The following is a 23826-nucleotide window of genomic DNA, read 5'->3' as shown; positions in this document are numbered from 1 at the left end:
AGAATGGGAGAATGTCAAGGAAGAAACACACACATACACACACACACACACACACACACCTATACACACATTTCTACACACACACACACACACATACACACACACATACACACACTCCTGTACACACTTCTGTAGGCTCTAAGACAGGCTATTTATAATTACTCATTTAATGGGAATGTAACTACTTGGTATGCTGCACTTCTCAGGACCCTTATGATACAAGATTTTTCTCATTGTGATCAGTTTGTGACAAGGTCTCGTGTGGGCCAGGCTGGCCTACAACACCCCATGGAACTCAAATGAAGGGAGCACCTTGAAGCATGACAAGGAAGTTAAAATTAACACCACTGCTGCGCTAAGAATATTCAATATAATGTCTACTGCTAATAAGCTGATAACTGAGAATCCTCTAACCAGGGAGAATTTTCAAAAACTACATCTTATATTTTATTACATTTATTTATGAGACAGAGAGAGAGAAAGAGACAGAGAGAAAGAGACAGAGAGAGAGAGAGAGAGAGAGAGAGAGAGAGAGAGAGATCAGCCCAAATCCCATATTTTAGATGTATTTTTTCAGCCCAGTGTGTACTTCCCTTCCCCATAGACTGGAGAAGAGTGTTTAGAAGGAGGAACTAAGAACCGAAGTGAGCTGTTGAACACCAGTAATGGAGACTTAATGGATAAGTTCAGGACGGAGAGTGGGGTGGGAGTAGATATAGGCTTTGTTCTGCTTCAGGCCTCACTTCCATACAGACCTCACTCCTCCGACTTGGGGAGGCATCTGTGGCTGTGCCTTCCCGGGAAGAGAACAGGACACGGTTCTTTGAGGATCAATCACCGTGGGTTCCCATAGATCTGGGAGAAAGCACTGAACCTACCACTGTAAACATGTATGTTGCTCACATGTACACATGTGTGTGCCTACATCATGTCCACAATGGACAGGTGCTCTCTCAGAGGCACCTCCATAGCACAGAAGGGAGACTGGTTTCCGTGGCGTCTGTGGCTCTTTGTAGGACAATCAAAGAGCAGCGCAGTCACGTCACAGGTCTCAAGGTACCCAAACCATTCTGTTAGTAAGGCAAGTACATCCCTAACAGACTTACATCCTTATTTCCAAGGTACATTACAAACATGTCTTCAGTGCCCCCATTCTCTCTTAAGTCGGGTCTTTGGAGAAACAGAGACAGGGATGTGTATCCTTTTAAGTCTTCAAGGTCATTCGGCAGACGGACTTCCACACCAGATTTCCCATTGAACCTCATGGGAATTGCCACCTGTGAGGAAGGGTAAGAAGGAAGAATGAGGCGTCAAACACTATGAGGAGTTCTGTAGCCACTGCATGTATAATGTGTGTATGCGTGTGTATGCGTGTATGACAAGGTGAAAGTTAACCCTAGATCACATGGAGTTTGTTTTGAGAGTAGGTTGGACTCGAACTCACAGAGATCCACTTGTCTCCCCTCCCGAGCATTGGGATTAAAGGTTGCACCACCACACCCGGCTTGGACCCAGAGCCATCTACTCATAATGTGAATTGTTTGAGGACCATTAAGAAGTTCGTTTAGTCTTCTGTGTAGCCATGATGGTGCTGGTGATGATGAATCCTAACAGTAACAGTAATTCCTACCATACGGGGATTTGTGCAGAGGGGTCAACGTTCATGGACCACTGAAGACAGTGCTTGCATGTGCTTAAATATAATACATTAAGATATTTAAAATAGTTTCTTTGAGACAGGATTTATATTGTCCAGGCTAGCCTCAGACTCACCAGAGGTCCAGATGAGCCTGGGTTAACCTTAACCTTGTCACACACAGACACATCTCAGAATGGTTTTGAATCTGTGACCTCCTGCTGTCACCTCTTTTTAGAACATCACCACTTGTACAAACAGAATTGCTTGCCAGTGAGTGTGTTACACACTCTGTACTTACTTCAGACGTGCAGTTCCAGAAAATGCATGCACTGGGGCTGAGGAGACGGCTTAGTCAGTAAAGGACTCGTCACGCAGCATGAGGAACTGAGTCTGGATCCCCAGTCCGGGGAGGAGCCAGTGGGTGGCTGGCCCAGCCGTGGAGATGAGCTAAGAAGTTCTAGCTTCAGGAAAGACTGTCTCAAAGCCTAAGGAGAGCAACTGAGGAGGACCGCCGGCTTCCACACACAACTCTCTACGCAGCGTATCTTAGGTGCTCAGTGATGGATACCTGCCCTGCTCTCCTGCCCTGATCTGTCATGATCTGTAGCATGAAAACTACAGAAAAATGTAAGGAAGAAGCTATAGGAAACTGAAGTCTACCAATCACATGTGACTCAGAGCATTAAAACTTCCCAAACATGACTTTTGAATATCAAACTTGGATTTTATGAACTGTCAGCTGGAGTCATCCAGCAGCGCAGGTCTGTGGACTGAGACTGGGCAGGGTTCAGTCTAAACTGCAGAACACAGACATCCTCTAGCAGTCAAAAGAACGCCAGTCTTGGGATGATGCTCATACTAACATGTGCTCTATCCGGCAAGCATTAAAGTATTTCCTGGAATCTGGAGCGAGTGATGGGGAGGCCAGGGCCCCTCACCTGCTTTATGAGCTCACATCCCAGCCCTCTCTCTCCTACCTGCCCTCCACACAGCTGAGTCTCCTGCCAAGCCTTCTGCTCTCTGTCTCCTGGTGAACTCATCTGTGAGTTTTAAGTTAAAAAGATACTGTGTGTATGGTATCAGCCGGAGACTAGCTGCCTGCATTTGGCTCACATCCTAATAAAGGAGACAAAACCAACAGCTCTGCCCCTGCAGCTTCCTCTCCTCTACAGCCTCCCCTCCCCCACAGCCTCCTCTCCCCCCTCCCCCACAGCCACTGCACTCTAGAGCTGGGATCCTGTACAAAGGCTTGTGCAGGCTTCAGATTTGCACTGCATCCGACTCCCCCAGGACTGCAGATGCATCTCTTCACCTGCCAGCTACAGTAGCTCTCCTCTCACACTTAGCTCTCTTATATGACTGGATATCATCATACTTATACTATAATTGGCTTTCTTTGCTGGACACTGTACTGTAGGCTGATCTGGGTGATGTGCATGAGGCCATCTCATTAGCATATAGCACTGTAAACAGTAGGCTTTTTCTTTAAAAGCATTATACAGTGTATACTGCAACAAGCATTCCTTGTGTGGGTGTGGGTGTGGATGGGGTGGGGATGTATGTGTGTGTGTGTGAGTATATGTGTGTGTGTGTATGTGCACGTGTGTGCAGGTACACATGCTTGAATGTGTACAGAGGCCAGAGGAGAATGTCAGATGTCCCACTCTATAGATCTTATTCCCTTGTGAAAGGGCCCCTCTCTCAACATGGAGTTTGGCTGGCAGCCATCCAGACTGTGACCTCTTGTCTCTCTCTACCCCTGACAGTGCTGGGGGCACAGGCAAAAAGACCCTGTGCCCTCCATCCTCAACAAAGATGGGTTCCAGTACTTTTAAAATAAAATACTTAGTGGCATTCGAAGGTGACCACAGAGCCCTACCTGGACCTTGTTATTCGAGTTTGAAAAGTGAGGCTGGAGAGAAACTTCTTCAACCTGCTCATGTGAGCTCAAAGCATAGAAACTGCTTCAGTTGCCTGATATAGCACAAAGTGAGGGGGTGGGGGTCACGTGCATTTTAGAAAGGTGACAAAAGGTTGTTAAACATGTTTAAAGTCAGAATTCCAAGAAGAAAGACCAATTCATGTATAGATGAAAGCCTCCCCTGTCCTGATGAATGTGGTAAGGAGGTTACCAGCAGCGCGGGAACGCCCACCTTGTTTGCAGCATCTCTGGCCTGCTGAATGAGCTCTCGGATTCGGTCCACGTTGTCAGAGATGTTTCCCAGAGGCAGCAACTGTTGATTGATACTTTCAATCTTGATAAAAAGATCAGGCAACTTGGTGGTTAATTTCTTCACTGTTGGTGAGATGAGAGAATGGTAATGTTACACAGAACGCTGAGGGAACACTGAAGACAGAGTATGTGTTCTGGCGAGCCTAGAAACAAGATGGCCACAATCTTAAGGCAAGACTGTCCTAGATTCATTATAGATTTCTATAATGATGTGTTAAATTCTTTTCCTCAGTTAATATGGAAAAATATTTCTTTTCTTATCCTTTTATAGCTCCCATTCTACTGAGAAAAAGGGGGGGGGGGGAGGAAGGTAGATGGCTGAAGAATATATTGAACATGAACTTCTGATCTCTACATACACACACACACACACACACACACACACACACACACACACACACACACAATGAGACATGCTCCCTGGCCTCTCTAACAGTACACCTGTGCTATTTGAATATATTACATGAAACTACTTTCTAATATTCTAATTTGAGGTCAGAATTTACCAGAAAGGAACGGAAATGAATCAAATTCTTAGCAATGGAGAACACAGCTAAGACATCCTGACCTGAGGCGGTCTGATACCTGATTTATTGGCATCAATCAGAGCCTTGTTGAAGTCCTCATGCCGTGTGCTCCTGTAGCTGTCCTTGATCCTCCCCAAATCTGTCTGGATGGGACCGAGCCCATCCAGGACCTCCCTGGTCACGCCGCTGGCTTTCCTGACCAGGCTCTTTGCGCCGTTGATCACACTGTCCATGTCACCTAGTGCACACACGAGGAGGGAGGTGTAAGGAGCCAAGACGTTCTTCCCAAGATACCATGACCAGGATGGCGAGTACCTCTCTGTATCCCACGGAGATCTTCACGGACAGCAGTGACATTGGCATCTAGCAGATCCTTCTGAACCAATACAGTCTTCAGGGTTTGCTGTAGGCTGTTGAGAGCTGGACTGATTTCTAAAGGAAGGGAGGGAGAGACAAAGGGAGGAAGGGGGACACCAAGAAGTAATTATTTCCTGGGTTTATCTTCCATGGTCATCTGTAGCTTCTGAAGCTGGCAGTGTCTGCAGACCATTGAGTACACATGTGCATGTTCCTTGGTCCCCACCCCAGGTGCCATTGCAGTACCTAGACCCACAGACATGGGTATCTCTGGTCACAGTGGCTGGAAGAGCAGCTTACCAGAGCCTGTGGTAACTGGCTTCATGAAAGGACACACAGAGAAGGGGAGATGCAATAAATCAATGGACAGCTGGACTTTCATTCTGACCGAAGCAAAGGAAAGCTTACTGAAAGTGTGTCTGCCTTGTTAACAGCTATGAGCCAGCATGCGGGTGTGGCTGGCACTGTCTGGTACTTAGTATTGGTACACACTTGTTCAATGAACAAATGCTGAATAAGCAAATGAACAATGCAAAAGGGGGTGATCTGCAGCTAAGGCAGGACTGTTAAGGGGAGACCTGCAGCTAAGGCAGGACTGCTTCTTGGAAGAACCTTGCACAAAGGACACTGAGTGGATGTTTGTTTCTGCTCCTGTAGAACAATGAATGGACCTGTCCTTGAGTTTCTTGCCAGAGATGCTCAAAGGGACACATTGTAGATAAAGTGGTAAACAAAATGGTTCCAGTCCACATCCCAGCTTCTTCTGCAGCCACCTTTGGGATGTAGAAAGCAACCAGCCACGCCACGCTGGGGACACAGGCCTCCTTAGGATTCTAGGACTGCTTTAGTTAACAACACAGTTAATACTATACCCTGCTTAAAACACTCATCCTGGGCACAGGCACATATGTCACCTGAGCACTGAAGAGGTAGAGACAGGGGGATTGGTAGGGGGCATGCTCGGGGACCTGAGTTCAATTCATAGCACCATGAGAAACAAATATACAAGCAGACAACAAAAGCCCCAAACCAACCTAACTCTAAGCTCGACGTTATAAAGAAGACAGACATAATTCCATAAAATCTTAATGTTGAATAATGATTTCATGTTAGAACATACTTTTTCTGGGTTTTATGTCTTATGCATTTGATATTCAAAAATATGCAGTAAAAAATGTATAAAGTTATCACCTAATCCTTCCGAAGGGACTGAGAAATTGAACAAAAACTGAATTCAGATGCTTGCCTGGCTCTGACTTCTTGAGAGAGGCCATAAAAATTCAAGAGGCAGCACTTTCAAAGCCCAGGGCTCCCTGAGTTTTGAATTACTTCTATCCTTGTGTCTCGAAGCTTCTGCCCCGTGAGCTATACCTCCATGGTAAGGCAATTTAATTATTTTTATAAAGTATGTAAGATGAAAAATTATCAGAGGTAAAACGGATGCTTAAGATGTTCTCATGACCCATGTTAGCAGTGACTATTTCTGGTCCTTTCTGACACCTTGAAGCAGTTGCTGTAATGATTTGGAATTAATGAACTTCGTATGTGGCGTCCCACTGACATGATCACAGTGTACTCCAAAGTCCAGCCTGGGAAGGCTATTCTCCAGACTTCATGTTCATATATGATGGACATGGCTCCTTAGGACACTGGGTGAATGTATGTCATCAGTAACCTAGCCCATAGCGCGCAAGTGGCCTTTGCATTCACAGTGGAATTCAAAACCCACTTTTGCATCAGACCGCTCATGCGTGCCCAAGGTTGATTAAAGCCCCCAAATGTCCCTGCCATCTGCCATCTGCTCCTCTTAGTACCTTGCTGTAGCCTTTTCTGTGTCATCTTGGCTTCATTCAGCAGTTCCTCGCTGTCAGAACTCATGGTCTTAGCTCTTCTTGGAAGGTCTTCTTTTATCACTGTCTGGAAGAGAAACAGTTATTAGCCTTAAGCAGACGCCATGCCTTAGAAGTGCAGAGTAGGACCTTAGCCCTAAGTCCTGTATCTTTAATCTTTAAAGAATGAGATGTGAGAGGGATGTATTGTACACTGTTGCCTAATAATGTGGTTAGAATTCTAGACAGACACCTGAGGTTGTGGAGCTGGGCTGATCTCTGGTGACAGATGGTAAAGCCCATGTCAAAACCCCTGCAGTCATTTGGTTGCCTTGAGGCTTTCAAGTGTCGGAACCTAAAAATCTTTCCTCTTCCATGGCCCAAGTTCCCAACTCTAATATTTAGTGTTCCATCCTTTAGCCCTTGTATGTAGGGATGCCATACGGTGCGTCAAAGAATCCAGATTTAAGACTAAAGCACCAAGAGAAAATGGCAATCCAGCTGATTCCAAAACCTTTCTTTGGTAAATACCATTTTTTAATTAAGGCATAAAAGTGCGTTTGCAGGATAAAATATCTGTTCAGCTTCAAAATTAACATCAGTATATTTTCTATCTGGATGTATAAATAAATTTTAAATCACACTTGTGCTCTTAAATAGCCAATAAATGCAGAAATGATCCACACCACGACCTAGTAATATAACAAGCCCTGATTCTGAGGAAATATTTTTAACACTGCCCCGCGCATGGGGCAGTGAGCAAATGAACTGCCTCCAGAGCCAGTCTGGCAAGCTGCCAGTGCAGCTCCAGGCACCCACTTGGAAGGCAGACTCCGAGGCACTGGTGGCCTTGCTGGCTGCATCCTCTGCTGCTCTGATGGCATTGAGGATGTTCTCGTAGGCCGTGGCAGCGTCCACAGCACAGCGCACCAGCTCGTCCCCGCTGGTGTTTCTCTTTATCCTGGAAGACAGAGTGGGTTAGGCCATCCAGCATCTGCCTGGGGCCGCCGTCCTCCCAGTGACTGCAGGGCCTACTCTGTGTACTCCGTCTGAGAGACAGGCCTCATTGCAAGTCTGGTTTTGACTGGGTCTATGGGTGCTGGGTGGGTCTCTGGCCTTCGTCCAGCCCTCCCCCCTGCCCCAGGGTCCTCGCCAGCCCAGGGAATGGTTGATGCTGATGACATCTGGACCTGTACATGCACTCACTCCTCCAGCTGCTTTGCCAGCTCCTGTAAAGACTGCGCATGCTTCTCTGCCTGGGCCACCAGGGGTGCTCTGCCGCCTGATCTGGAGAGTTCCTGCACTCTGTCACTCAGCTCTTGTCTTCCTCCATTTAAAGCCGCAGCTAAGCTTTCATAGTCCTATTTTCCAAGTAAATGAACACAACAGAAATTCAATCAATGAGCATGTACGTCATTTTCTTAACCTCCTTCACAAACGGCGTTTCTACTGAGAAGTCATCTTTGCTAAGTCTTTTCATTATATCAGCTTGTCCCTAGTTACTTCTGAGGGCAACACGACAACCGTCTTTATAAGGTCTATAGAGCTGCGGTCTCATCAGCAAGGGGAGGTTCTGCTACATGGAAAGGCTTCTTATGATCCAGAAACAGACACTGTGAAGGATTCTTTTGCCCACAGGGCTAAGAAGTCAGCCAAGCTTTTATCCAGTGTTCGGGCCCTTCCATTAAGAAGGCTTGTTTGGCATTCTTAAAATAGAATTGCAATCTTTTTTTTTTTTTTTTTTTTTGTTACCACAAAAATGACCTGATCACTGTAGAAAATAAGGTAATGCATACAGACTTAATGACCCCCAGCATGACTGTCCTCTCCTAGCCAACAGCTGCTGTTGCTGTGGAAACACAGTAAACTCAGAAAGGACAGTTTAGCCTATTGCACAGTCTCCTGGCAATAGCATTTTATGGCTTTGGATGTCTCTAGAAAACCAGAAGTCTCTGCTACCTTCTGGCTTTTGTCCATCTGCTGCAGTAGATTGTTGGTCTGCAGTAGGGAAGAGTCTGCTGTGGCCAGGTACTTGGTGAAATCATTCTTCAGGGAATCCATTTCTTTCATTTGTCTCTGGAGAGAATAAAGGAGCCCATGTGCACACCTGCCACGGCACATTAGCAGAAAGCACAGACATCTTTACAGGACAACAGCAAATATGTCAGAGTAAAAACGGTTTCCTAAAGCTGGCAATAGCCCAGCCTGCTACAGATGATGGGGCCGGAGTCTCACTGCATATTGCTGTGTTACCATGGTATCCTCTGTTACCATGGCTAAAGATGTCTCATACACTTGGCCCGCTCCACCGGTGAGGTGGGGCATGTTGTTAAGGTTGTCTTAGAGCACAGGACATAAGATTTTAACTACATAAGTGACATAGGGTCAATGTCTCTCCACAACCAGTCCCAGGGACATTCAGGAGGCAGAGACGGCACAGGTCACATCAGCCCTGAGAGCTGAGTGTGTGTCACCCACTAAGGAGGCGTGGCTTTGCATTGATCAGCTCCCTCCTCTTTTGGAGCCAATCTATGATACTCAATTCCGGTCTGTCATCTGACAACCATTCACAGGTGTTTTTTGCTGTTGTTTTGGTGTAGGATAATCATATGCCTGGGGGTATTGGCTTGGTATTAAAACAGTCATATGTGGAGCCTGAATCTGATTTCAGATGCCAGAAAGAAAGTCTCTGCCTGCCTGCCTGTCTGCCTGTCTGTCTGTCTTAGACTGTCATGTGTGTGTCAGTGTGTGTGTGTGTTGAAATATTAAGCTCTACCTATATTCTGCCATTACAATGGCATTTGACCTATGGTTTAGCCTCTTCCCTATAGACAAGTAGACAACTGTCCAACGCCTGTGCTGGTGACTACATCCGTAATGCAGTGTTGCTGAGAACATACGAAACACACATTGGATAAACTCTGGCATAATCAATGTCTCATCTACTCAGCAAATCTATCCTTCAGTTAGTCTCCAGCCGTGGGCAGGCTCTGTCTGTGGTTTCAGTGAGGCCCAGTGATGGGAGCGGGAGGCTCTTGCCCACGGCTCACCTGGATGGCCCCTAGAACCCCCTCGTTCTCGTGGTTGAGGCCAGTGGCCTGCTTTGCTCGGGCTGACACATCCTGAAGGACCGAACGCAGGCCCTGAAGTTTGGCTTCATAATCAGTTATCGAATCCCGAACATTCCTCAGCAGCCCGTTGTTCTGCAGCTGGTGGGATTCCAGCCAGGTCCTGACTCTGCTCAGCACTGCAACACAGAATTTATGATTTCTTTCTGAAGAGATGGGGTTAGTGAAGCCAGGGGCCCAGAGCTGCAGAAGGAGAGTGAAATTCTTCCTCAGTCCATGATTTTCCCTCCAGAGCCTTGGAAGGAACAAGAAAGGAAAGAACTACTTATGTGGATCTATCATGCAAGTGTATTCACGAACTGCCTTGTTTGGCTGCCACTGTAAGTCCGGGACAGCAGTAGCTGTCATTCTAATTAATGTGTCAATTAATAAGAAGAAGGCTGAGGCTGGCAGATTACCGAGAGTTTCAGACCAGCCTGGGCTAAAGAGTAAGGCTTTTCCCCAGAGGGAGAAAAAGGAGGTGTGTGTGTTGGGGGGTGGGGCATGGCACAAATATTTGAATTTTAGATTTTTTTTTTTTTTTTTGCGTTTACACCCGGTAAGATTCCGTGCCTCTTGGAAACCTTGGCGAAAAGACTTTGTAAGCCGCAGGGGCAGATGGGAAGCCCCGTTCCCGGTGTGCAGCCTCTAACAGCAAGGCTTTCCTCCTGTTGCCACGTGCTCTAGACAGCACTTAGAGTGGGCGTGGGAATCCGGCCTTACAGAGCTGGGCTTTCAGTTTCTCCGCCTCTGCTTCTTGGAGGTGCTTTTTAAAGTCTCGGCTCCGCATCTCCCGCGTCATGCGCTGAGCTTCCGCCAGCTCCCTGGACCAGTCGCCCACTGGCAGGTCCGCTCCTTCTCCACCTGGCCTAGCTATCTGCTTCACGAGAACTGCAAAAAATCAAGTAGCTTATTAAACTGAGGGCCCTGGACGCTTTGCGGAGATCCCTGTTCATCTTTAAGTACCACTGTGGGATCTTCTTTCATAATGATGCGCTTTCGAAACTATGTAACAAAGGTTATGCAATAAAAGTTCTAATTGAACTGGGTAACTTTTCTTACTGTGCACATTCTGAATGATGTTTTTAATCTTCATGTCCAATTCTTTGGCGCTTTGGATTGTCTGATCAATGTTGTTATATAATGTTTGTGCCTTTCTGGAATTGACCTGCGCCTACATGAAAAATAAACTCATTATCAGTAAATTAGATTAAAAGGGAAAATGATACTGAAAATATCCTCAAAGGAAGAAAATGTCAAGGTAATCACAGAACATCACCTTTTCTTGCGCAGTTTCGAATTCCCAGTTCAGGCGACTCAGCTCCTTTTCTAGGCCGTCCATTTTGGATCCATGACTTGAGATGGTGGAACGGAAGCCAAGCAGCTGCTTCTGAAAGCAGATAGAGATAAACCTCACTTTGGAGCAGACTCTGCCCAGCCAGATAAATTTCATTCAACAAGACCAACGCTGGATTTACAGGGCTGGGGGTATACATGGTGCTCTTTGAAGTAAGACAAGACTACTTTCTGATGTAAATTAAGGTACAGTCCTGAAATAAAGTTGGCCTTCTTGCCACCACCACAATCAACTTAATAATTACCTAAGAACATTAGCTGAAAAACAAAAAGCTTCTTTTGGCTACAACTTTGAGGTTTTGGACCTGACCAGGTGGTCCTACCTCCCACCACCTTGGGTGCCCCAAGGAATTAGCACTTCATGTTAGAAGCACATTGTGAGCAAGGAAATGAAACCAAGGAAGAGGAGGGGCTGTGGTACCACCTCCCAGTCCCCAGGAGCACGTACCCAATCCTAAACCATCTACCTATACCTCTTACATTTCCTCCCATTCACCAAAAGCTATGCTCCAGGGAATAGCCCTCAGAGCCTAGGCATTGGGGGGCATTAAAGACCCAGACTAGAGTAGACCCACAGGTCAAGAGATATTTTTTTCTGCTTGAATTAACATCCTTGCCTTGTAACAGAAAATACTACTGCTTACACAATATATCTATTTCCAGATTATAAAATATACTTACTTTAAAAAAATCTGTAGTTATCCTGATACAAAAAGCAGCCTACATAGCTAACTATACTGAAAATAACAACAAAAAGTCAAACTAAACCCTTAAATTCAAAGACTCCAGTCCCAGCTGTAGAGAAATTTTGAGTTGATAAAGCTAGATGCCCTCAAGTTCATATGAAAGGCTGGATTCCTAAGGAAACGAGACGGCGCGTCTGAGGCTGCGCAGTGTGCATTGGTGAGCCCAGAACCAACAAACAAACCAACGAACGTTCTATTGCCTTCCTCCGTATGTCAGAGACAGTGTGGACTGAACCAGACCCCAGGTCTGTGGCTTGGCAGCTAAGTCTGTTCTCATCTGCTGGGTACGTACATAAGTATTATAAGTACTCAAAAAACGTCAGCTCCTTTTTACTGAGCCGCCACAGTCTGTACAACTCGGCAGTGAGAGGGATGGCCCTAACTTTGCAGTGGGAAAGCTGCGGCATCATGGGTACTGCATGCAGAAAAGGATGGTGGGCAAAGCGCAGACTTCAGACATGGCGTCGACTTGAACTCTTCTAGAGCCACCACATCCTAGGGGTATGGTTTTAGGCAGCTTGTTCTTAGCTCCTGAGTGCTGCTATGAAAACAGTTCTTCTCACAGACGTTTCCTGAGATTCAGTGAGACTCCGAGAACAGAAGCTAGCACATGGCACCTGTGTGAGGTTCAGGGCAGCGTAGCGCCACGTCACGAAGCAACTCACTCATGGAGCTTCCTTTTCCCTCATAACAAAGGTTCATCTCTATATTAATCCTATAAACCACGGCATGCACTCCCTTAAGGGATGATAAGCTGTTCTTCCAGAACTGCCTCTAACTCTCTTGCTCAGACGGAGCCACTGGCATCAGCTCATTCCCGACACACTGCTGAAGCTTTGCCCAAAGCCTCCTGGTTTTACCTCATCTTGGTTTACCTCATCTACTCAGGTCTTGTAACGAGTAAGCAGAGATGCTCATGCCCCTGGTTTGCCGCTGTCTTTTCATCTCTGCTTCTTGATTTCCAGTCAGGTTTCCCTCTTCTCACTTCTTTAATTTCAATTTTAAGAAACATTCCGACTGTCCTGTCATCTTCGTTTCTCTCAAGTGCTGTCACCTTCGACCAGCTTCCTTCTGATTGCCGTGGCCACCGAACGCTGGCAGGCTCACTCAGCCGCTGGGCTCCTCCCTTTCCCTCCACTAGTCATCTTCAGTGACCTCCTAACTATTATAGCTCCCACTCGAAACCCTGCCTCCTGAGTCTAAGGCTTAGGACACGTCCCACACGGTGACAGTGTTGAGGGGGTCATTGTCCAGCACAGATCTAGGCTGAGGGTTTTCCATGGCCTTTTTTCCACTGTGGCCACCAGGGGGCACTGCAGTTTCAGGGCTGTGTGTTCAGCCTTCGTTAATGGGAAGAATAGTCCTCAGTATCACTGGAGAGAGCTTGACTCAGACCCTGTGGCCCCAGCACTTCTCAGAACCCCCTCCCAACCCCCTTATTTCCAAGGACACTGAGAATGCCGGCCCTGGAACAAACCTCAACATTTGTTCAAAGGCATTAAATTCTTACATAGTTTGCTTCTGACCACAAAAAGATTAAATTATGCACCAATACTAGAAGGTCATTAAAAAAATCTCTAATCTGGAAATTAAGCAATATATTTCTAAGTTACCCATGGGTTATTCATATGTCACATGAAAATAGGAGCATGTTTTGAACTGAATGAGAATGAATACTGTGGGAGCAGCAGAAATAGTATTTAAGGGAAGCATTTCTTTACAACAGTACATTCTTATGTTTGCAACAAGAACCTTTTAAATCAGTAAGGCAAGCCTTAATCACAAGACACTAGATAATGAACAGCAAATGATTTTACAGAATGTAGAAAGAAAAATCAAAATAACTGGGTAAGAATGGAAATCAGTAAATTCCATACTATGTCTGTCTAACAGAATAAGAGCAGAAGGTCCCCACTGAGGCTCGTGAGCTCCCCAGGCTGGTTCCTGGCTAGATTTACTATGGCGGCTATGCCTCTGCCCACTGTCACCGATATGATATGTGTGCCACTATTGCACCCACAGACCATGCTGGTCAATACTATGGTTTGTACGGTTCACATCCGGGTAATGACATTTCTCCACAGTATCCTGCAGAGAACCTCCCAGAGCTATTCAGCAAGGAGGAAACTTCCTGGTCAGTACCAACTTGATTTCTCCATGACCTGAACAAAATTTGTATCCCTTAACAGAAAGACCTCTTAGACCTACATCATCAAAGAAGCTTCTTTTGCAATGGGTGGTAGTTAATGTGGAAACTCACAGCTGGGCACGGTGCTGAGAATAAGTGTCAGCTGAATACACAACACAGATGAGATGCCTATCTGACTGCAGTCCCTACGTCTCAGAGACCACTGTGGAAGAAGCAGGACCGCCATACTCCCGAACTCACAGCAGTTGTGGCTATCTGCACAACATCAAGGCAAGTTCAAGCCAGTCAACTTCAGTGGGCAGTAGGGAGGGGCTTCTGAGCCCCCACTCACAACTGAGGAGATCTTGACAGATGATGGCTTCCAGAGCAGGGAGGGGCCGTTTTATGTGAGGTGGTGGCTCCGAGTAAATCCACCATGTTCAAGTGGTGGCCACACACTCAGGAGTAGGGCACACTGGTGTCAACTGGTTGTTTTTAACAAAAAGGGTCTGAAGTTATGGGACATGAGCATGTCGTGGGAAGGTGGGCATGGATCTGGAAGGAATTAAGAGAATCAATATGATCTAAATGCACTCTATGAAATTCTCAGAGAGTTAGTAAAGTATCGAGATAGTAGTGATAATGTTTCTGCCTTGACTGATAAAAGAGTAGAAATCAGAAAATTTGAAAACAGAAAAATTGATGAGCTAGAAAGAAAACCAATAAAGTTGATAGTCGAGAGAAAGACACAGGTAAGAAACACCAACCCTGGGAAGGAAAGAGCACTGCAGATTTAACAGATATTAAAAGAGCAGGAGGTTACTTCTGAACTATTGAGAGTGAATTCATTTGGTCATTTTGGTGGTCCACAGCCAACTCTTACTCACGAAGAAATAAATAAACTACAGAGTCTAATGCCATTTGTAAAAACTCAATATACGGATCATTAGAAGACAAACCACCTAAGGACCACACAGACTTACATACTCCCCTAGAACGTTCCAGCAACTGTTTTAAGAGGAATTATAGTAGCTTTGAATAAGGCTGTGTTTGAGCCTCCTGGATGCAGGTCACAGAACTGAACACCGAGAAAAGGAAGCCCAGGTATGTTCAGTGAGCAATGAACTCCCACTTAGGAGTGTCAGCCTGTGTGTCAGCGAGTGCTTCTCAAGTGAAAACTTTATCTGTACTGGGGAGGAAGAAAACCCTTGAGCTTTAAGTGAGTCAACTGTAACCTGATTCCTGTTTAAGGGACATTCAATTGAGGAGTCCAAAGATTTTGAAAAAAAAAAAAGTATTTGTAATGATTATGTAGTAATGTTTTTCTTCATTATCCCTTACACAATACAGAAGAATAGTTATTTGGATGGAATTTATACTTACCAATTATTATAAGAAATCTAGAGATGATTTAAAGTTTACAAATTAGACCACTTTGTATTAGGGATGTGGGTATCTGTGTTTGGGAATCCATATCGGGCCTAGAGAGCAAAGCACAGCCATCCTCGCTGGCAATGTCTGGATCCCCACTGAAGGCTTACCCTCAGGTCCTTGGCCTGCGTCTCCATGAGCCCGATCTCCTGCAGAGCACTGGTGCTCACGCTCAGTGCCTGCAGCTTTGACTTCACCAGGCGGAGTCCCTCACCCATGGAGGCCAAGTCATTTAGGAGTGTCATCACACAGCTGTCGCAGTCTGCAGGGGCCACAGTAAAAGGCACGTATGCTGTAGGCTGGAGCCCAGAGAAGGCACAGAGAACCCTGTCCCCTCAACACAGATCACCACAGGCCAAAGTCACAACCCGATGTGGCTCAGGGAGGCGCATGCACTCTGAAGAGGTGAGAACCAGGTGTGTGTGCGCATTTTTACTAGGAACAGTGGCTCTTAGCAGTTTGTTGTTTATTTTGTGTGTTGGGAAAACAATAATAATTATCCCTTGTTTATGGAGTGTCTGTTAGTGATTATTTTTGCGTGATTGTTTTTGAGGCTGGGTCTCACTAAGTAACCCAATCTACATCAAATTGTGACCCTCATGTCCCAGCATGCCAAGCAATGAGCTTACAGACATGTGCTGTTACACAGAAATGACTAGACATTATATTAAGTGATGTGAGATCTTCATAAAGTCTCCACAAGTTGTATGAGGTGGGCTTTGTGTGTCTATTCTCCACACAAAACTGATTCATGGAGAAGTAAGTAGGCGTGTTGATGGTAGACAACCAGGGGCTGGCTGGGGCAGGATACGAGCCAATATTGTCCCTCCCCGTGCTGGGCATTGGTTCTAATGCTTTGTCTTATTTTGGCCCCCAAAAGCCTTGCTTCCAGATCTGAGGGTCCCTGACTCCAGCTGACTTCAATTTATAATAAAGACACGCCATGGCTGGGTAGGGAGACAGGGTGGGACTTTTAGATCAATCGTGCAAAGTACTGAGGGACGAGGGGAGACAGAGAATCACCATGATGGAAAGCAGAAAGATGAAATCTAAAGGGGCCACTTCCATGATTGGGTCTGGGGTAGCAGAGATGAAATATAAATTTCAAAAAATGTTAACTGAAGGGGAATGTTTGTTAACCATGGGGAGGTTTAGAAGTGCCCAGCCATTGAGGTAGTCAAAGCATATCAAAATTAGCTGATGTGTGTGTGTGGCAGGGGGTGGGGTGGGGGGTGGGGGTGGGGGTGGGGTGGGTGCAGCACATGTACAAGTCCCTGGAGAAGGCAGGAAGGGCTCTAGGCTCACCATCACATTCTTCCACAGGGCTGCCATCTTTGGGTTCTTGGCTTACACAGTCTAAAATCAAGGGACAAAAGGGAAACATCTTTATTAAAATGCTTTTTTCACCTGCCCTTTAACCTGGTTTCAGGAAAAGCCTGTTTCAGAAGGCATTCACTGCCAGTCACAAACTCCTCACAGGCCTGCCTTTCCCAGATCAGCCTGAGCTAAACCTTCCCCGGTGGTCCCTTCATTATATTTACCTTTTCTTTCCTAAGCAGGGTGGCTTCTCAGTAATGGCATATCCTACCTTCCTTTTCCTCCTGCAACCTGGACCTCACACGAGCCAGCACACATGCTTAGCTCCCTCTGAGCTACATCGTCTGTCTTCCTTGTTACTTCAGTTATTTTGTTTTCAGGATTTATTCTCATTTTATTAATGTGTAGGTGTGTGTATATGTCTCATCTATGCAGGTATCTGTGAAGGCCAGGGGAGGGCCTGAGGTCCCAGGAAGCTGGAGTTGCAGCTGTGAGCTTCCCAATCTGCAGCTGGGAACTGAGTTGTCCTCTGAATCATCAAGAAGTTGCCCAGGTTAGCCTTGAACTTCTGAACCCCTGTCTCAATCTCTCAAGCAACTATTCTGGATTTAACCTGTTTGTGTCATGCTTTGGGGACAGTTGCTTGATAAACTTTAACCCGTGCACTCCTGGTTTAGTTCTTCAACTTGCCCACAAATATGAGAGAGTGTTGGGGTTCATCTTGTGTATTGTGTATTCAGAAGCTGCATAATGTGCCACAGACCAGACTGTAACCTGACACTGGGATGCTGTGTTAACCAATGTACTGTGGAGAATGCATCCCAGTAACTCCTGATTGGTCAGTAAGTGACTGGGGTTTATGACTGGGCAGAGAGGATAGATAGGAGGTGGGACTGGGAATCAAGTGAGGGGTTGAGAGGTGGGAGAAGAGAGAGGAGGCCACCATCAAACAGGATGGAGCAGGAGCATGTGAACGAGAGAAGTACACCCTGAGGACAGGCTGGTGGAGCAAAAGCAGACTGGGAGGCACCAGATTGGCAAGTGACTGACATTTGTGTGGGTTTTAACAGGTAGAAGGACTAGAATAGCTCGGACCCTGCCCAGCATAGCACCTACCACTCATTAATAAATTGTAGTGTTCCTGTGTCCTTTAGTCAGGATCTACACAACCAATAGCAGGGTAGAAACCCCGAGTAGCTATTTAGAAATAAAAAGGGGCTTAGCAGCCTCCCAAGAAAAAGAATTTCTGCTTTAAGAGTTTACCTAAGTATATCTGTGACACTTTCCTAACATGTGACATCAGTGTTGGCTATGATAGGAGTGAGTACTCTTCTGCTTTGTCCTCAGTTTTTCTGAATGAATCCATAGCAGCTGTGAGCTTTCCTTTCACACAGTACGTTATATTCACACCTCTGACTCGACAACATCTTAATTAAGAGAGAAAGAAGACTAATTTCTTCAGGTTCACATGAAAAGAGCGGATATAAAAATGGCTGTAGGGAGAAGGCCAGTGGGTAAGAGCTACTTCGCCAAGGACCCAAGTTCAAGTCTCAGCAGCCACATGAGGTGCTAACTCCAACTCCAGTTCCAGGTGGGGGTCTGTGCCCCCCACGCCCACTGTCACTGGTGCGCATGTGCACATACTCTCAGACAGACTCATACATGCAACTCTGAAATAAAGTTTAAAAGACCTACAGTGTCCAAAGAATATCTCAGTAAAATCACCAAAGAGGGTCTGAAGCTATTTGACCATGGCTCATTTTTTTTTTTAAAAAAAAAAAAAACAATTTACTTTATACAAATCTAATTGGAGTAATAATTTCTCACATCTACCACTATTCCACATGCATTCCCAGACCTGCCAGGAGAAGGGGCAGTGTGTGAGCTACAGTCTTGGACTATGCTGGCGAGACTGTTGTATCATAGCAACTTCAAGATGCAGGTCCAGGGGTTGTGCGTTGGACTTACCTCCAGTCAGGGGGTCACAAGTGCCTAACTGGCCATTGTTACAATTGCATGGCTGGCAGCTACCTCCAAATTTCTGGGGGTTCCCAAAATATCCTGGTGCACACCTACACAAAACACAGGAAGGCTAAGAAACATTCAAGTAAGCCATCATTTATCACTTTATGTTTCCTACTGGAGACACCACAGCTGAGTAGCAGGCTGGCGAGGATGACACTTCAGGAAAGGCATCATTTTTATCCCATAAATGAGGTTACCATGGGCAGAGGCAGACAGGCTGCTCCTCCCCTTCACTTGCTTGTACTCCTGATCACTCAGATGCAGATGCTTGGGCAGCCCGATGGCAGAGGAATAAATCGTGTGCTCAACACAGAAGTGGAGGACACTCAATTTTATTAAGAATTATGCTCCTGATGACATCATTTGCATACTGTTCAATTTGAAGCCTGCTGCTGTCTTTGACTCTGTTGTTTGTACAGAGCCACAAGGAGGTTAAACCAGGAAGAGCCCATCACAGATGTGAGCCCCCAGTTCAATGTCACAGAGCCTGCAATACCTGCCCAGCCCCCTTTCCAGCCTACACACACTTACCACCCCATATAGCTGATCTTTCCATCTTACTCTCCAAGGCTGGCTGTTTGTTCCTTTGGATGCAACCCAACCCAGCCCAGTTTTGTGAATAGTGTCCCATGCACCCCCCAGCACCAACATTTCATGTTAGGTATAGATCTGGAGGGTAACCAAATACGTTGTGTGTTTCATGCAGTGCGCCCTCGGATTACTGAGAGGTGGCACTATATGGTCGGTTATTAGGACCCGAGGCAACTTTTGCCTTACTCAACCTACATAGCATCCAGTACATAGAAGCTACTCAAGACAATCTGTCTATGAATAACTGAAGTGTATCTCTAGGACATTTATCCTACCGCAGCCTTTACTGTTATTCTTTTGTTTCATGAGCATTGCTAAGCATATCTAATATGATCAGAGTTATGATAGGCACCAGGGACTGGGAAATATATAGGCTTTCCTGAGTGTTCAAAATATACTGGGAGAATGTGTGCATGTGTGTATATGTTTATATGTTTGTGTATTGTGTATACATGTATGTACATACATGTGCATGCATGTATAAGGCTATAGATTATGTGTATATTTAGCATTATAAGTAAACATTATACACACACACACACACACACACATATATATACATATATATGGCAGGTGATGAGGATAGGAGTATACAGAGCTTGTAAAGTTGGATGTGGGCACATGTAGGAATGAGTCTCTCTGGGAATAAAAGCAGGTACAGAAATTTTTGGGAGCAGTATTTAAGAAATTAGGAGAAGTGGCATTATAGGCCTAAGGAAGATGAGGGTTGTATAGAGCACATAAGGATGTGGGGAAGGACCGATATGTAGTAAGTGCATGCTGGGAGGAGGAGGATGTGTAGAGATGGAGAAGGGCGTGTAGGAACGAGGATGGGGCCCAGGGCACAAGCTCATGGAGACTATCAGTCTGTGTGTGCATGCCCATGTGCCATGGACTCTCATTCCCATTCTAAAACATGGACATGAAGGAAATGTTTTATTACGTGAACAGTCTTGTATTTTGCCCAAGATCTTTCTAGACCTCAGTGGGATCCTAGCCCCCAACAAACCGTCCAGCAACTCAGCTTGCAGGGTTTTGGAAAGGAGGTGCTGTGGGTAATGGGCACACAGGACGGGGAGAAGCCTACCTCTCACACTGTGCTCCCTTGTATCCAGGCTTGCAGGCACACCTCACAGCTCCTCCATCCACAGCGCAGCCAGTGGCAAAACTTAGAGGGAGACAGAAGAGTTTCAGTGCAAACAAAACCCCATGGGTCTGCTGTTTTCTATCACAAAGACTGGCTTCCATGAAGTGAACATTGAAAGCCTTTGTAAGGAAGGTTTGGAGTGAAGGAAGTGTGGGAAGACTCGACGGGGTGCAGGGTGAATAGCTTCAGCTGGCACTGGGCAAGTGGGCCGTATACAGGCATGCGTTTTCTTTCTGGCTTAGACAAACGCATTCCTTCCCTTGAGACAGACACAGTACCTTAGTCTGGAAGAGATGATTACAACACCATTTCCCCAGGAATAACAAGGAGGGGATACAAGTCTCGGCAGGAAAGAGGATAGCAAGTCCCAATTCTCTTCAAATACAGTCTCCCTGTTTCTGCCATTTTCTTCTATGCAGAGCCTAGCAGTCAGGCCTTGGGAGCCTAGAGAGAAGTAGTTTCTCCCTCCCCCTGAAGTTTCTGGGGGGTAGGTACCCTTGCTGGTAGCTTTACACTGTTTTCTAATCAAGTTCTGATATTTCAATTCCTTTTAGCTCTAAACTGAAAAATATTTGAGAAATCTTTTTGACCCTGAAGAAGCCATGAAAGAGTCATCTAGGGTTACAAAGTGTCTACATTTATGGAGCCGCATACTCTGACACACACCAGAGGAAATTAGCTAGTGGGAGAGATTATGCATGGGAAGCTCCTTGTTGGGGTTAATGGATGTCGAACTTTCCTTGGGGACCATCTGAAGCCTCTCGCTGCGGTGTCTGTCGGTGGAGGAGGAGGTGTTAAACAGTCGCACAGCAAACACAAAGATCTGTGTGTGAGCCAGCCCCACCGAAGCAGGCAGCTGGCTCTGAGGAAGCCCGAGTAGCTCAGTGCCCTATGGAGATGCTGCCCTTTCTTCTTCTGCCAGCCTCTGCCTGCGCAAGTCTGGGCAGGCACAGGGGGCTGGATTGGCACGCAAAGAAAACTGCAGGACAGGGCAGGCCGGAATCCAGTGCACACATAGAAAGGCAAGGCAGGCATTTCCAACATGGATCTCTGCAGAAGCAGTACTCGGTGACTGTGAGAAGGAAGATGTGGCCAGATGTGACCCCGGCTGGCGTCGGTCCGCTCTGTGCTCTGCCCTTGTTTCTGAGCCTGTGCTGCGTAGGCAGTTTCTTGATTTTCAAACCCGTTACTGTTTTCCTTAGTCAGCTGTTACGTCACTCTTTCCTTGGAGACCATGGTGATCATGTCACGAACAAGAATATAATAACATGCCGGGCCCATTGAGAACAGGAGATGAAATGGTGACTGTTCTACCTGCCATCTGTCAGCCACGCCAGAGCTCCTCCAAGTCTTCCACCACGCCAAGAATGAAACCTAGATGTTGACTATTGTCTTCAAGCTTAAGAATCACAGAATCTGAGTTCTGGCTAGACCTTCAGCCTCATCTTCAGCCCTCCCTCTTGATGCTGAGAGGAAACCTGAATAATCCCTTTGTTTTACTTGCTTTTGTGGGGTCCATGTGAATGAGGTATTCTGAGACTGCCAAGAACTCAGAACACAGTCATCGCTTCAAGAAAACTCACAGCCCTTTAGCAGTGACTTCGCTTTAACCCGCTAGCCCTCTCTCCTCTGCTCACTTCTGTGCAACCAGACTACAGTGAGCAATAGTGAGCCTCTACCATACCTGTTGGTATGCGGGCAGGGGCACACCCTACAGGATCCGTGGATGGCATTTCCATAGTAACCGTCTTGGCAACGCTCACAGTGCTCCCCTGCTGTGTTGTGCTGGCAGTTCTGGGGACAGATGAATAGGACGAGTTAGCTGTCTACTGCCTGTATCATTTTTAAGGTTATTGTCAGTTTGTCTTTTTTTCAGTGCTGAGGACTAAACTCGGAGCTTCAGGTATGCTGAGCTTCACACAACTGAACTTCAGTTCTAGCCTGTGCTCTCATCCAATTACAACTCGAGTCCTCTGTTAACCATAGGTATTTTCCTCCTCCATTGCTGTTGGTACCACACAAAAATACTGGGGTGCCAGAAGGAGAGCTCAGCATTTGTAAAGTTCTTACACTTGCCTGGCATGCACAAGGACCCGAGTTTTCTCCCCAGAAGCCATGTTTTAAAAGCTAGTTATGGTGGGTGGTACACGCTAGCAATCTCAGGATGGAGAGAGGGGATGGCTAGATCCTTAGGCCTTACTAAGCCCTAGGCCTGTGAGGGACCCTGTCTCAGAAACAAACAATCAAAAGAGTTAGGTGGTACTTAGGAAGCACGCTAGCATTTTTTTCCAGTTGCATCCTCCCACACACAAACATACACATACACACTCTCTCACACATACACACTCTCTCTCACACACAAACACACACACACACTCACACTCATACTTCACAGTAAAGTTTCTTTCATTAGCTAGAGCAGAGAAAGCTCATCCTATGTTCTTAGGCCACAATATCATTTCACAGCTGTGCCTCTTGGGCAAGTTCCTCTATTTATCTAAGTTTTATTTTTCCTTTATCAATTTTATCATATGACTACATATAAGCACAGCCTTCCTAAATGTGCCCTTAGAAAGAGCTACTTTCCCAGGCTAGATGTGCTGGTATGTATATGTATGTGTATGTGTATGTGTATATGTATGTATGTGTATATACATATGTGTATACACACACAAACACACACAATAAAGTTTAAATAGGTGTTTATACATCAAATTTGTGAAAACAGTAGACAATTAAATGATATCAGAAGACCCTTATAACACAAGTTCCAGAGAATGAAGGAATTGTGTCTAAGCATTGTACTTGTGTAAATCCAATTACCCTTATGTCCAAGTTGATGCCTTACCCCGAAGGTGCTCCACACTGAAGCACCTCTATGACTTGTCACCATGCCGCCCGGCAGAAGACGAAACAGATTTTCATCCTCACAACAAAGCTTCAAATACACACATACCTGCACACCCACAAATGTGTGCACAAGCAAGTACACACACACACACACACACACACACACACACACCAGGGGGGCAGGCACAGGGACAGGAAGAAAAAAGAAAGTGAGGACAGTTCCCTGTGCTACAGACATTTGGTAAGTGAGATGGCCTTGAATAAGGTTGAGTTCTGACAGTTACTGATAAGTTTTTGCCTCTTTCATGCCGTTATGGTGCTCGAACCAGGCAAGATAATGGATGTGAAGACTTAAATAAGTCCTGGGACTATGCTGGTTCGAATGAGAATGGCCACCATAGGCTCACACATTTGAATGCTTGGTCCCAGTTGGTGGAACTGTTTGGGAAGGATTAAGAGGTGTGGCTTTGTTGAAGGAAGTATGTCACTTTGGGGTTTCAGTAGTTCATGCCAGGGTCAGTTAGCTTCCTCCGCCTCATGGTT

General features: G+C 45.9%; 1 protein-coding gene across 1 annotated transcript in view; it reads right to left on the bottom strand.

Annotated features, from left to right (window-relative positions):
• LAMA3 (laminin subunit alpha 3) overlaps window positions 1-23826 on the bottom strand; it is a gene marked incomplete at its 5' end in the record, with an annotated part of 209094 nt that overhangs the window by 39583 nt on the left and 145685 nt on the right. The window contains 17 exons of the mRNA XM_080919740.1: window positions 1107-1277; window positions 3793-3935; window positions 4458-4637; window positions 4715-4831; window positions 6571-6673; window positions 7405-7546; window positions 7792-7946; window positions 8545-8661; window positions 9636-9832; window positions 10416-10583; window positions 10755-10866; window positions 10972-11082; window positions 15464-15615; window positions 16659-16709; window positions 18639-18742; window positions 20374-20454; window positions 22118-22227. Of these exons, the coding sequence (XP_080775866.1) occupies window positions 1107-1277; window positions 3793-3935; window positions 4458-4637; window positions 4715-4831; window positions 6571-6673; window positions 7405-7546; window positions 7792-7946; window positions 8545-8661; window positions 9636-9832; window positions 10416-10583; window positions 10755-10866; window positions 10972-11082; window positions 15464-15615; window positions 16659-16709; window positions 18639-18742; window positions 20374-20454; window positions 22118-22227 (2214 nt within the window). The remainder of the gene's footprint in view (window positions 1-1106; window positions 1278-3792; window positions 3936-4457; window positions 4638-4714; window positions 4832-6570; window positions 6674-7404; window positions 7547-7791; window positions 7947-8544; window positions 8662-9635; window positions 9833-10415; window positions 10584-10754; window positions 10867-10971; window positions 11083-15463; window positions 15616-16658; window positions 16710-18638; window positions 18743-20373; window positions 20455-22117; window positions 22228-23826) is intronic.

Source organism: Micromys minutus (assembly GCF_963924665.1).
Source record: "Micromys minutus genome assembly, chromosome: 8".
Taxonomy (NCBI): Eukaryota; Metazoa; Chordata; class Mammalia; order Rodentia; family Muridae; genus Micromys; species Micromys minutus.
Note: the sequence above shows the minus strand (reverse complement) of the source record. Positions and strands in the feature narration are given on the sequence as shown.